At 37.0% G+C, this 15,657-nt stretch overlaps 1 protein-coding gene across 5 annotated transcripts in view; it reads right to left on the bottom strand.

The window, feature by feature from the left end:
- Positions 1–15,657, bottom strand: part of LOC120073339 (histone-lysine N-methyltransferase, H3 lysine-9 specific SUVH4) — a 48,403-nt gene that overhangs the window by 31,355 nt on the left and 1,391 nt on the right. For all 5 annotated transcript variants that reach the window (XM_039026135.1, XM_039026152.1, XM_039026159.1 and 2 more), the window contains exons 4-7: positions 15,454–15,519; positions 11,957–12,011; positions 8,258–8,367; positions 515–688 (exon numbers count right to left, since the gene is read on the bottom strand). In XM_039026135.1, coding sequence (XP_038882063.1) covers positions 515–688; positions 8,258–8,367; positions 11,957–12,011; positions 15,454–15,519 — 405 coding nt within the window. The remainder of the gene's footprint in view (positions 1–514; positions 689–8,257; positions 8,368–11,956; positions 12,012–15,453; positions 15,520–15,657) is intronic.

Genomic DNA, 15,657 nt, shown 5'->3' with positions numbered 1-15,657 from the left:
TGGCTTTTGGAAGCCCTTAGAGATTGGCCCTCAAATGTAAACCAAAAAGAGGTTGGGTGTGCTACACATGCTCCCTTATGGGAGCTTTGGAAATAACGCAACAAAAGGATTTTTGGAGATAAGTCCTCTTCTTTTGTCAATTTTTGTAACCCTGTACAAATTACTTCTTCAAGGTAGACTCTTAGACACAAGGTCTTTTTTTTTATAATTACAGCCTTAGCCAAATCCTCCACAATTGGGAGGCTTTGTTAATTTAGTTCTCTTCGTGGAGAGGTTTCTCACTTTTCTGCCCCTAGATTGTTCTTTTTGTGATTATTACATATTATCGTTTCGTATAAAAAAGAAATAATATTTACACACAAATAGTAGAAATTCCAGCACTTCTCATCCTTCTGTGATCATAAAAAGCTATATTCATTCCTTAAATTTCATTAACTCCCTGAACCTAATCTAGTTACATAAGATCAAAGAATGTAAGAAAGTTCTATTTTTAAAAAAGAAATTGTGAACATACCTTGAGAGCCAAATTACCACGTTCCATTTTTTGATCCTGGATCTGACGTTTATTGCCAGTTAAATTGTGCCCTCCTTGACCAGTGTAAATGACATCCTCGGCATTATCCAAATCATCCTCATACATGCCCGATAAAACTATGGCCACCGCAAGTGGGAAGGAGTAATTACTATACTGCAATTATTTTCAAAAAGAAAAAAAAAATCCTAAGAAATTGTCATGGATAATTAATCAAATGAAAAGAACCTAATCCTAAAGAATATTCTTTATCATACTACTCTGGAGTCGGTCACTTAATATGTTTGATATTGAGATCATATGAAGGAGACAACAACAAAAATTAAATGATGGCCTTTGTTTCAACATTTGTCTCCATATTATTTTTTGTCCTTTCTACCACATATTTAAATGATAATTTTTTTAAAAAAAAGGAAACGATTCTTTATATTAAAAGAATTGTGAGCTAAAGCCCAAAGTACAGGAGGATCAAACATAGACTTAAGGATCAGCTAGCACACCCGAACATCTCAACTAGGTTGACACTCCCTTAACGCCCTCATCATTTCCAAGAATAGAGAACCATGACTAATGTTGGGAAGAAGCCAAACATAAAACAAACAACATAACAAGGCCCAAACAGTGGCCGGAAAGAGAGAGAACTATAAAGAAAATGGAACAAAAGAAAAAACAAAGCTGAAAAAACAAGAGAAAACAGCAGCTGATGAAGCTAAGATCCACCAATAGGAGGGGAAATAAAAGCTCTCCAGTTGAGGTTGAAATCCATAATACTGTAGCTATTAAAGTATTTGGAGAGGGTGCACCAAGAAGAAGCAAGACTTGGAGAGGGTGCACCAAGAAGAAGCAAGACGACAAGCAGATTCAAGGCGATCTTGACACCCAAGAGATTTATCATTAAACACCCTCTGGTTTCTCTCAAACCATAAATCTGTCAATAGAACTTTAACCGCATTAAGCCAAAGTAAACGGATGGCATTCTTAAAGCTTGTTCCAACTAAAAGTTGCTACACATTTCCCCGAAAGTCGTCGCTCATTACCCATGATAGATTGAAGATGGACAGTAAATTCTCCCAACACCAAGCTGAGTATGAGCACAAAAAGAAAAGGTGGAGAGGATCTTCGCTAAAATGAAGGCACAACGGGCATATAGAAGGGGAGAGGCAATTAAAGGGCAGTTTGCTTTATAAAACAGAAGCAACATTCAGCTGGCCAAAGAGCATTATCTAAATAAGGATGCTAACCCTTTGAGGGCTATTCGTCTTCCAAAGGGCCGAGAAGAGAGATTTATCCAAAGGGGAGGAAGGGAAAGGTGGCTTTTGAGAGAGTTGACCGTGAAACTGCCCATGGCTGATATAGATCAGCCCCTTTTGTCGAATGCATCTGAAATTCTCCTTGCTGCAATTTTCCCAGGCAACTCTTAAAATTCAAGCACCTCGTCATCTTTAAGTAATCGGCAAAATGAGATTGACCATGAGGCCAAAAGGATGTCCCAATGGTCAGCTACGGATCCTTTTAGAAAATGGTGATTCTGAAAAGACTTGGAAACAAGATATTAAAGGGAGTCACTCCTTCCCAAGGGTCTAGCCAAAACGCAATCCAGCTGCCATTTCCTAACTTGAATGTGGCCAATGACTCAACTTTCAGCCAAGATTTCGAGATACTAACCTAAGGGCTTCTTAAACTCCTACCACCTTTGCCTGCCATGTGCCAATTAAAAGAATCTTTACCATGAATGCTTCTGATTACCTTACCCCAGAAGGAGTCCTCACCAAAAAGAGAAATTTAATGAAACAAAACTATGAAGCTGTAAAATGCAGCACTATGGATATCTTCGATTGCAAACCTTCTTTCTTTTAATGAAGTTGCTCCTGGTTCTTGAATCATCTATATATAGTATTCTTTTTGGTGTAAAAATATACAGCCACAGCTACAACTTAAATTTCCTAGCATCTTATTGGAGGAATCTTTTGTAATCTCGGTTATGGCCCATGTAACTCTTTGGATATTTCATTCATTTATGGAATTGTTTCTTATAAAAAAAAGCAAAAAATGAAGTTGCTTCTTTTTATAAATGGAAACTATTACACACATTACCTGTACAATACCTCCAATATGATTTTGTTATATATAAAACAACCACTTTCATTGAGGGAGAAAAAAGAAAGAATATCCATATACAAAAAACCAAGCTGACAAAAAGGGGACCAATCAAACAAAACATTGTCTATAGAATAATTGCCGACAAATTTCAAAGTCAAAGCCAAAAGAGAAATATGAAACCTAATGAGCCCCAAACATCACTAGGCTTCTTATCTAACCTCCTAAATACTCTATTGTTTCTTTCACCCAAAAGATCCCATATGATAGCACACACCCTTCCCAACCATAAGAAATTACCCTTTTATTTCAAGAAAGGGTGGATGGAGGAGAAACTCTCCAATCATATCACATGATGTCCCCTATGATAGGCATGCATACAGAGTGATGGATTCCCAAAAATATGTAGCAGGCTAGCAACTGTGGTTCCAATCAATATGATGTAGCTTCTTATTGACTTTTCAATCTATTTTATCTAAATATTGCATTTCTCAACAAAAATCATGAAAAGTTCTATGAGCTTACTGTTGACAGTTAATGTATTTTCCCTAGGGGCATTTTAGTCTTTTCACATTTCTCTACTTAAGGTTTGCCCTAATCTATTTATTTGTTGGGTCTGTGATGTTTGTAGTGTGTGGAAATTAATAATAATTCTTCTATCGTGGTTTTTTCTCCCTGGTCTAAGGTTTTCCACATAAACCGTGCATTCTTCTTCTTCTTTTCTTTATTTCAATATGATATCAGAGCATGGTGACAAAACCCTAGCCGCTATAGAAGAAAATCAATCATCAACCCTAGCAATTGATGGAAGTACAGCAGAAACGATTAATATCGTCGCTATTCAGGCTGTCGTCGACAGGTATCTCCGAAAAATCCTCAATCCGATGCAAACACAGCCGCCGCAAGGAGTCCAGCAACTGATCGAAGCTAATCCAGCCGCATCGCAAGTGTTCAACAGTCGATCAAAGCCAATCCAGCTGTGTCCCTGTCCGTCGTTGGGGTCTTCGAGCCATGTCCGATGCTGACTAAATCGGACCAACTCCAAGCCCAATCAGAGCCCCAACCACGATCCGAGCCAATCACGATCTTCCACCAGCAGAGCCCCAGCCGCAGCTGACCCATCCAAGCTCTGCGTCGTTCCAACCACCGTTCCAATCGTTGTTCCAACCTTCAGCCATCGACTATATGGGTGAAGCATCATCTTCTTTTTCCTGTGGGCAGAAACCACCTACATCAACCCCCTCTATTCCTGCTCAACATAGGCCGACTGGTCATGGTGCTTCAAGATTGATGGGTCTATCTCCAATTGGGGTCCAACAACTAGCTAGTAGCAACAAATTGTTGCTCTTGGGGTTGTTCTTGGGACCGCCACAAATCTTCAGACAAATCCTGTTAACTCAAACTTTTCTTCCAGTCTTCCACTATATTCGAAAAATCCAGTAACAGCTTCCCCTAATTTACCTACTACAAATATATGGATCTATGGGAAATTCTACAAGGATAATTACAGGGAAGAAGCTGAATGGCTAGAATTACTTCTCTTGGTCTCAGTCCATCAAAATGGCCCTCGAGGGGCGACATAAGTTTGGGTATCTAACTGGTGAGATACCAAGACCGAAACCTGGAGATCCTCAAAAGCGCATCTGGAAGGGAGAAAACTCCTTCCTCTACTCTATGCTGGTTAACAGCATGGAACCTCAAATAGGAAAACCCTTACTATATTCTGCAACTGCTCAAGACATTTGGGATGCATTATAGAAACTATATTCTAAAAGGCAGAACGCATCACATCTGTATACCTTGCAAAAACAAGTTCATGAGTGCAAACAAAGGACCATGGTGTGACTTCTTATTTCAATAAACTATCTTTACTATGACAGGAAATGGATCTGTGCCGTGAGATTGTCTGGGATTGCTCATGTGGCAGGGTTCAGATTGAGAAAGTTGATCGTGTTCATGACTTCCTTGCTGGGTTGAACTCCAAATTTGATACTGTTCACAATCGAATACTGGAGCAGTGACCGATACCGTCTCTCATAGAGGTGTGTTCTGAGGTCTGATTAGAGGAAGATAGGTCAAGTGCTATGAACAGCTCTGTGGTTACTACTATTGACTCTGTTGCGTTTCGTGTGAAGTTATCTAGACCTGATGTGACAAGCAGTATGGTAAATCTCCTCCAATATGTGAACATTACAAGAAACCATGGCACACTAAGGATCAGTGCTGGAAGCTATATGGTCAACCCCTGAATGGAAAATGTCACCCTCCGAATGACAAGTCAAAATCTGGCCGAGCACTCGTGAGTGAATCTACTGATGGTGCGTCACAGTCTCAGATGACCAACCAAAATGACCAAGTACTGTTGGGGTCGATACGATTATCCGGTCAGGTACCTCTCAATTCTTTAGTCTTCTTATCGAGGGAAAAGAATCATGGATACTGGATTCTGGAGCAACTGATCAATTTCTCTCATATCTTCTGAATCTTGGTAATGAGAGGATTCGGATTGCAGATGGGTCCTTTGTTCCTATTGCAAAAAAGGGTCATCTTTCTCCCTTACAGGGCTTGACTTTACAGAATGTGTTGCATGTTCCGAAGATATCCTACAACTTATTGTCTATCAGTAAAATAACTAGAGACTTAAATTGTTGGGTTGTTTTCTCACCAGATACTGATTTGTTTCAGGATCTAACCTCGCAAACGACGATTGGCACTGCCCGACATGATCGAGGTCTCTATTTCCTTTCTGATGATGCTACCTCTAGGAATTTTTTTGGACTAATCTATTATCCTCATTTTCAACTTCTGAAAAAGATTATTTGTTATGACATTTTCATCTTGGTCACCCAAACTTTCAATATATGAAGTATTTATTTCCCCATTTATTTCATAATGTGGATGTTTCTTCTTTGTCATGCGATGTGTGTATAGGTGCAAAACAGCATCAATTTACCTTCCCTTCTCAGCCTTACAAACCTTCCTAACCATTCCATCTGGTTCATAGTGATGTTTAGGGTCCTTCCAGCATCACTACCTTGTCCGACAAGCGTTAGCTTGTAACTTTTATTGATGATCACACCCGTCTCACGTGGGTGTTTCTTCTCACTGACAAGTCAGAAGTGGCGTCTATTTTCCAACAATTTTACACTACAATAGAAACACGGTTTAAAACCAAGATTGTTATTCTTCGGAGTGACAATGGTCGGGAGTTCGTTAATAACACCCTTCGCGAGTTCCTGACTTTGAAAGGTATTGTCCATCAAAATTCGTGTGCTTATACTCCTCAACAAAATGGGGTGATTAAATGGAAAAATTGTCACCTCATTGAAGTTGCTTGGTCCCTCATGCTCCTTGCATCTCTTTCCTCGTATTTATGGGGAGGTGTTGTTCTAACCGCAACCCATCTGATTAATTGGATACCCTCCTGTGTTCTCAAATTCCAAACCTCTTGAATGTTTCAAAGAGTCTTACCTATCCACGCGTCTTATTCCTAACATTCCTCCCCGAGTGTTTGGATGCACTGCTTTTGTCCATAGTTATGGTCCTCACCAAACTAAATTTGCTCCTCGCGTTCAGAAATGTGCCTTTGTCGGGTATTCTCTTCACCAGTGGGGTATAAGTATTTCCATCCGTCCTTAAGGAAGTACTTTGTCTCTATAGATGTAACATTGTCTCTATGGATGTAACATTCCTTGAGGACAAACCTTTTTTTCCCGTTAATCCTCTTCAGGAGGAGAATACTTGTGAAAAGACTACCTCGTCCACATATTCTTTTCCTATGCACTTTCTTCCTAAGCCTATCCTGGATACAAACATCATTGTTCTTCCTACTAAACAAATGCCCTGGATAACATACTACAGGAAAAATCTTATAAAAGAAATAGCGCCTCCTGTTGCTCCACCAGATACTGTCCATGAATCTGAACCGGCACCAACTGAGGTTTAAGGTACTTCTATTCCTAATAGTACTGATGAGTGTGTTGAGGGTGATGTGATTGAAAGTGATGAAACTGATAAGATTGTTCCAGACAATGACAAAACTGCAGGTAGTAACGAGTCATCAGGAGAAATTCAGGAAGATGAGTGCTTGCCGCAAGTAAGCAAGTGTGATCATCGTTCTCTTACTAATGAGAGGTCTGGTAAAATAGGAGATTATGATGCCACCCTTGATACACCCATTGCTCTACAAAAAGGGACTAGGTTGAATTTACTGTGACACCAAGGTTAACATCTTAATAGCTCAAAATCCAAGAATATAGAACTCCCAAAGGTAGTGAAAAAGAAGATAGAACCATAAAACAAAACAAAATCTTAAAGCAAATTCAAACAAAGAGAATGGCAAGAAACAAAAAGGACCCATGAAACCAAAGCTCGGCTCCAAAGAAAACTTGAACAACAATCACAACCAAAAATAAGAACCAATACATTTTGTTATCTTCATTGGGTCTTCGGAGATTCTTTCAAAGAATTGTATTTTAAGCTATAGTTGGTACTCAAGTGAAGCTTCATTCCCATTTGCTTTGGCTTATGGAAGCCTTAATTGGTGAATCTTGCTTTGAGAGGACTCGAAGGTTTTTCTTGTTAAATCCCTCCATTGGCTTGATCGTTTTGAAGTTGCAAGGATTTTTTGGTGTTCTCTTTCTAAGTTTTATGTGAACTTTTCTATTCAAGATATTTGTATATTTGGGGGGCTTTATTTTCTGATTAATCTTAGTTCTAGTGCATGGTTCTCTTGGCATTATTCTTCTTAAGTTTTCTAGTTCTTCATTTTGTTTTCTTGTATTTTGAGCAATAGTCTCTTTTCATTTTATCAATAAAAAGTTGTGTTTTCTTTCAAAAGAAAATACAAGACTCTTTTCAAACCATGCTGACAAAACATCTCAAAAATCAAAAAATAGGTATTTAAACCATGCTCGACAGAACATCTCAAACATTAAGGGAATCAAAGAAAAATGAAAGAACTAACCAAGGGGAGGCTCAACTAGTGTTATGGCTACTTCCTAGTCTCTCTTGGTGCTTCAATCACATTAAACTGAAAAGAAAATCCTCCTTTACATCCATAACAGTTGCACATGTTAAGCATCAAAAGTTTTAAATTTTTTACATTTTTCTCACACAGCATTAGCTAGACTCTTTTCAAAATTACTTTGTGATTTATTTTTAATGTAATTACATGGTTTCAAATTAATTTAAATGGCCACCCCCTAAATAAATATAGCTCAAGGCAACATGAAAATATTATACAGGTATTATATGGGTGTGGGAAGCCTAAAATTAGAATGTCCTTGTTCAAATGTGCACACAAATTATTTCAAATGCTTGAACTGCTAAACAATATGATGTGCTGTAAAATCTCAAGCCCTTAACATTTTCATAGCTCAAACCCATATAACAACGACCCCTTAAATGAGTTCAATTCAAATTATGAGTAAATCTACTGTTTGTTTGTGTATGTTTACCCCCAAAAAAATGATGATAATAACTATCTTTAATGATGCTGGTCCAAAATAAAATTGGTAAAATATACAGCTCTTAAATAAGATGTGATGACAATGATGATACCAAGACAGAATGATATTCATAATGCAAATAGATTATCAAATGAAGCAAATTGGAGATTCCTTTTACCATTTTGCTGTATGACTGCCCCATGTAATCAATTCCATTCAGCCAATGGCTGTGAAACCCAACAGCTACCATTTCAGCCCTTGAATAGAACCGATGCCCAATATTGATACCTGCTACAGCATATTAATTAGTATATGATATCGTAAATAACTTAGTTATAAGACCTGCAGTTATATTGTTTTCTAATTTATATTCTTTATTTTAGGGGATTAGTAAATGGGCATCGGTAAGGTGTTTTTCTCCCGAACATCAAGTGACCAGATGGTATCAGGGCACCAAGATTTTTCCTACAACCATTAGTATTTTCAGAACTAAGATTTGGAGTTTGGGTCACCTTTTCAGAATAACAATCAGTCATTTATCTCCCATACTAGAAGCATCTTAAGCGTCATCTGAAATCCAACCACTGGAGAACTGAGAACACGAGGTGCATACAACCCAACAATCTATGTGGTTCACCCCACATGGCAACATGTTTTAACAGGACTGCCTGTGTGTAAAGGCACACACAACCAACATTCCGAGATTTGGAGATCCGATCACCTTTTTATACTGTCAGTTAGTATTCTTTCATGCATGAAGAGTAGTTTTCCATACAGTTTTTTTAAAGAAAAATATCAAACTAAGTTTTCTTTCAACTAGACTTCCAGCTTCATTTGAGAATGGTAAAAGCCCTAATTCAAACATAGACATCAAATAAATAAATATAAAGGTAAAAGAGCCGGAAAACAAAATACAAAGGTGAGAAAGAGGGAGTAATTTTCAACATTTTTCATGACGAATCATTGAGATATAATGAAAGAATACAAGAAATACTTATACAATTTAAAAAAAAAAAATCACAAAAAGGGACCAAAAGGACCTTAATCAAGAGAAATTAGACCCTATCAAATAATTACAAAAAGGCTTTGTTACAGAAGCCCATAAAGACAAAGGGTCAAACCTCACCGATGATCTCTCAAGCCCTCAAAAAATACTATTGTTCCCCCCACTCCAAATTAATTCTCCAGAAAATGGCATGCACCCCAGCGTGCCACAAAGTGATATCCTTGGAAAGTTTGTTACAGTTTCTTTAGAAGAGATTAATGACTTCAATAATATCAGGAATGATTCAAGGCTCTATCCTCTAATTTGGTGTTGTGTTCTTTCCTTATCCAAATGGGACATAAACACTGCTGCTGCATATTATAACATATGTAGTTTCTTTTCCGGAAAAGGAAATGAGATCTTTCATTGATATAATGAAACGAGTCTAATGCTCAAAAAACAAGAAACCATAACTAAAAATAGAAGATAAATCTAAGTTAAACAGAGAAGATAAAAGCATTCCAATTCAAACTAATATCATGAATAGAATAATTTGAAAATGCCTTGGAATGATGGGCCGACCAAAATCTGAAGTATGTTTTCCCAAATAGAATTGGTAATGCTTCACTGAATCTGGAAGAATGAGAATAGATAGGTTAATTAGGCAAAACTATGTTGCAAAGAGTGATTCGGCCTCCTCGAAATAACTTACATCTTTTCCAACTGTCTAATTTTGTGAATTAATCAATGATTGGCAACCAAAAGGAGACTTACTTAGGATAACCACCAAGTGGTAAACCATAATAAATAAAGGAAAGCTTTTCCAATTTACACTTCAGGCGAGAAGAGGTTGCAAAGACATTGTCTTCATCAATTTTTTTTTTTTTTCTTGAATAAGAAACGACTTCATTGATGAATGAAATAATACAAAGAGATACAAAAAGAGGGCTCTTTCAAAGGAAGTACAAAAGGAAAGTTCAAAGTGCAACAAAGAGATAAACAAATGACTTTGAAGTTTTAGGGGTTGCCATTGATTACAACAGAGTAATAAAGTTAAACGTAAATCCAAAAATCCTCGGTGGATTTGAATATTCGATGAAGAAACTATCATGTCTGTCCACCCAAAGTTCAGATCAATATTGCACAAGTGTTGTTTGTCCAAAAACATACCAGGTTCCAACAATAAGTTGGTCCCAAAAACTCCTTTGTGTCGTGAGGGTTAACCATGATCCATTAATATGTTCTGAAACAAGCAGAGAGCTTGCCTTCATCAATATTAACACCACACAAAGCTGATTTAAGTTTACTTTCTGAACCTAACACCACTCAAAGAACTCAATAGCGTGAATGAGTGAATCCAGCAGAGCATTCTCAGCTTTGCAAAATAATAGAGTGTCATCCACGAACTATAAGGTTGATACATGTACTTTATCTTTTCCAACGAGAAAACCTTTGTAGACCCCATTCTTATGCACAAGAGAGTTTAAAGCATTCAGAACTTTGCTAACTAAAAGGAAAAGAAAGGGGAAAGGGAATCCTTTTGTCTACCTCTAATGGCATTGATACGGGCTCAAGGATGGCCATTAATAAAGACCAAGGAGGCATTTGGAGGAAAGAGTTGGTTACTATAGTCCTTATGTTTGAAGTGTATACTATTTTGAAATAGTAAACACTATAACATATAATAAAAAAAAAATGATGAATGCTAAATAATAAAAACTGCAACAGATAGTAAATACTATAGAAAATAGAGGTTTTGAAATAGTGTTGACTGTAGCTAATTGAGGAATACAAAATAGTATTTATTGTAACAAGAGATGGTTATTAGTCTTAGGATAATCTTTGCCCCAAACACACCCCAAATATTTGGGTTCTCATATGCAAAGATCGATCCATTTTGACCCACTTTGGACTAAAGTTCATTAGAAAAAACACTTTTTCAAGAAAATTCCAATCTAACTAATCGAATGCCTTTTTCATGTCCAATTTGAGAGTTCACCTTTTCCTTTTCTTTGATTTATAGTCCTCCACCCCTTCATGATTGCAAATGATTGAAAGTCCGTGTTTTATAAATGTTCTTTTTTTAAAACGAAAACAGAACTTTTCATTGTTATAATGAAAAGAGGTTGTTGCTCAAAATACAATGAAACAAAATAGCAAGAAAAACACGAGAACATAAAAGAGAAAGAAAGATCAGTAGGTGCACCAAGATATCTCAACTAGGTTGACCCACTCATAGCACCTTCATCATATCCTTATACATGAGTTCCAAGGAGACTTTTAAGTACATGATTACACATACTATGAAGATCTCTTTTTTAGACACCTTTGACTTTAGAGTGGATGTCAGACCAATACTATTCAATTGTATTTATCTCTTTCTCTGTTTCTCAATGAGAATGGTGGTGGTGGAAGGGGGAATTCTGCATTTTCAAAATTATCTAAAGAATTGGGACCGATGCTTATCAAGTTAAAACTATAATAATTTGAATATCTCAACTACCTTCCGTTTCACTCACCTTGTAATAAAATCAATCTAAAAGAGTTCTATTAATCTCCTTAGCTTGGGGTTGAATTCTTACTAAATGGGACCATGCATGGTTATTGCTACTGCTGGTTACTTCAATCTACTCAGATTTTTTGTTACTTGATTAGCTTTCATTAAGACAAATGAAGTACAAAAGAAGAAACCTACGAAAAGAAATAGTTCAAGGATGCTAGTCCTTGTGTGATCTAGGTAGATTTTGCCTTAAACTGAAAGTAACAAAAATGATCGTTCAGTTCTTTCAATATTTTCATATGTGCACCACGAAGCTATCCCCCATCATCCATTCACCACAAACAAGGCCAAACCAACAGTAAAAGAGAATATTTTCAAGAGCAATAAACAACCTGGAACGTTGCCAATTCTTTTCTCATGGTTCAAAATTTCATTTGCCTCCAACATCTGTAGTAGGTTTTAGAAACAAGAAAAAGGCAAAATGAGTGAGGGGACATTGAATTAAGTTACAAACTTTCCATTATCATGAGCATAAGAACTCATAAGCGTAAAAACTTTCTAGAAAATTAGATTCATCTATTTTATCATTATTCTTTTGCTGTAAATTAACCCTCCCTACCCAGTTTTTTTAAACAGGAAACAAAAAAATTCATGGATGAAATGAAAAAAAATTAATGCTTAAGCTGACAAACTTCACATGGAGTGAAATAAAGAAAGCAATAAAAGAAAGCATAAAAAATAAGTGATCTAACGAGCATAACAAAATAATTCAGTGATTCCGAAAGAAACTAAGAAAAACCAAAGAAATCCAAATACCACTCTGGAATCACCAAAACTAAAAAGTGACAGCAACAGAGGTTGAAGGCAGCTAGAAACCACAAGGCCAAGAACACCAAGAACCCAAACTCCAACACAGAAAACAGAGAACAACTGTGTGAATATGGATGCACCTTTTTTTGGACAACCAATTATTTTTTACCCAAAAATCTCTTTAGGAGGAGATTTCCAAACTTTGAAGATAATTTTCGGAACACTTCTACTCCCCTTCCTAGTATCATTTGTCCTAGATCGCTTTGTCCTTTCATGTCAAATTATCTTTTGTACAAAAGATAGTAGATTGATCATAGAGTTTTTACTTCTAGGATAACCAACTTTTTTTTCCCAAGGAATATACGGGAGGCCTTGAATAATTCTAATTGAAAAGAAGTATTCTAGAGGAGATGAGTGTTCTAAAACAAAACGGCACAATGGACATTGTAGATTTACTGAAGAATAGAAAAACAGTAGCATGTGGATTTTTACTATAAAATGGAATGTCGATGTAGTGTTGAAAAGTAAAAAACTAGATTGGTTGCTAAAGTATTTACTCAACCCATGCAATTGGTTATCATAAAATGTTTGCCCCTGTTGCTAAAACTAAATCGATTAGAAAAGAATGTTGTTATATGTTGTTGGCAATTTAGATTGACCTCCACCAACTTGATGCTAAGATTGTGTTTCTCAATCAAGATCTAGAAGAAGTATTTATGAATTTACCTCCAAGGTTTAAGATGGATCTTGAAAATAACAAAATGTGCAGATTGCAGACTAAAGAAATCTCGCTACAGCCTAAAACAATCTCCTAGATCATTGTTTAAACATTTTGCATTCATTAGCTATGGTTTTCTTCAAAGTCCAGTAGATCATACCATGTTTCATGAGCACAATAGAAATGACAAAGTTGTTGTGCTGATTGGATATGTTGATGATATTATCCTCACATGTAATGATGAAGACAATGATAGGCCTCAATTGACTAAGAGGGAATATGCTCGGCAAAGAAAGAGAGGCACGACCATGGGACAAAATGGGAAAAATGATGGAGCGTGAGAATAATCATGTACTTCTGCTACGTAAGGATGAGAAAAGGTGATTGTGTGGGCCCATAGGAATTTTGTTAGTAGGCCCTCGAATCGACCATGATACTTTTTGCCGATCTATAGTTGACCCAAGCATCAACATACATCAGTCCGCCTCCGTGGGATCCCTTTTCTTCTCCTACATCCTTTTGGGGGCAACTAAATATCTCAGGGCCCCAACCCGTAGGGTTCTATCTTCCTCTGCTTGCACATTCTCGTCTTCTACTTGAACAGCTTTGCCTTTCCAGTCCGAAGCTAACCAGAATCGAGATCACACCATTGAATTTTGACCGAAGGTAAGGTCAGTCAATGTGCGCCCATATCATTACCCTCAATTTCAAAAGGATGGCAGCTAGCAATTTTGTGTTGACTATCGCGCCCTTAAACAATGTGACAATACCAAATAAATATCCGATCCTGGTCGTGGATGAATTGTTAAATGAGTTAGATGGCGTCATCATTTTTTCAAAGATCAATTTAAAGTCGGGATACCATCAAATTCGAGTCACTTCTATGGACATTTACAAAACAATGTCCCGAAGTCATGAGGGGTACTATGAATTTCTTGTGATGCCTTTTGGCTTTCTTTAAGATATACTTAGTTATAGCCCTTCGATTCAAGATCATGCACACCATTTGGCTTTGGTCTTAGAGATTTTGACTTAAAATCAATTGGTGGCAAATCCCAAATGTGCTTTTGCAGGTACTACGGTGGAATACCTAGGGCATCTAGTGTCTACTAAGGGTGTGTCAATCGATCCTTTCAAAGTAGAAGCTATGCAATAGTGGCCTACACCCATAATAATTAAGGAATTGCATGGTTTCTGGGGATTGATGAGATATTACCACAAGTTCATGGCTCAATATGGTGTGATCTCTTTCCCATTAACTCAACAACTAAAAAGGGATTTTGTGGAACGAGCAACAAGCTTTTGAAAATTTAAAGGTTGTTATGATGGAAATTTTAATTTTGGGACTCTGACTTCAATATTCCTTTTGAAGTCAAAATAGACACCTCCGGCATCGAGGTGGCTGCAATGTTAATGCAAAACAAATAACCAATTGTTTCCTTTAATCGAGCCTTACTCCAACACAACAGATGAAAGCTATGCATGAAGGGAAGCTGATCACCATAGTCTTAGCAGTGCAAAAGTGGCATCCCTACCAATTTGGCCGATGGTTCACAACGCATACTAATCAAAAAAATTTGTTGAAACAACTGGTAATGGCCAAAGAATATCAAAAATGGCTCGCCAAAATGAGATATTGTGATTGAATATAAGTGCAAGATAGATAATACAGAGGTTGATGCTCTCTCACGATTGCCGACAATCATGGGATTGAAGGCTCTAAGCATAAATACGAGGATTAATAGCACTGTTTTTCCACCCAAATTGAGCAAGATGATGAGTTAAATAAGTTGTGCCAATCAGTACGTGAAGGGGATCAACATCCATCGAGATACTCTATTCAAGGAGACCTCTCACTCACTCATTACAAGATCCACCCAATCTTTCGCATCTCACAACTTCACAAGGTTGTCGAAACTGAACTCTTCATTTATATATCTATGATCTTTCCCTTCATCTCACATCGCAAGACACAAGAAAATCGTAGATATATAAATGAGGAAAGCAATCTCCATCAATATGAGACTTTTGGGTAAAACCAAAAACAAAACCACTAGGGATTGTGCTTAAAGTGAACAATATTATACCATTGTTGAAATTGTGGAAATTATAGGGAGCAGATTGGGGCCCTTTTCTGTCAACTCCAAACGGAATAATTATACTTCTGTTTGATACTTCTCTACTTCCTAGAGTGAGAAACTGTAAGTTAATGTGCAAAGCCAACAAATCAGTCAAACAAAATCGCATGCTAGATCACTCATGAAATCCTCGATTGAACACCGAGGGTTGAATTCAATATTAACAAAAAAAAGAGAGAGAGAGAGAGAAGGTTCTAGAGGCTTCATGGGTGCAACAACTTGCCTTAGAAATTGCCTTCAAATCTGGTCGCTTAGATTTGTTTTTTGTGTCTTCTACAGGAGCCTCCTTCTGTAAAAACTTCAAGTAATTAGCAATTTTTATTGCTTAGACAAATATTTTTGGCTTGAACAAAGAGAGTCCGTTCCAAAATATCCAAAACATAAAAATGAGAGAATGATTTAAACCCCCAAAAAAAAACGAATCCAA

This window comes from Benincasa hispida, chromosome 1, assembly GCF_009727055.1.
Source record: "Benincasa hispida cultivar B227 chromosome 1, ASM972705v1, whole genome shotgun sequence".
In the NCBI taxonomy this organism is placed as follows: domain Eukaryota; kingdom Viridiplantae; phylum Streptophyta; class Magnoliopsida; order Cucurbitales; family Cucurbitaceae; genus Benincasa; species Benincasa hispida.
This window is presented reverse-complemented; position numbering and strand designations above follow the sequence as displayed.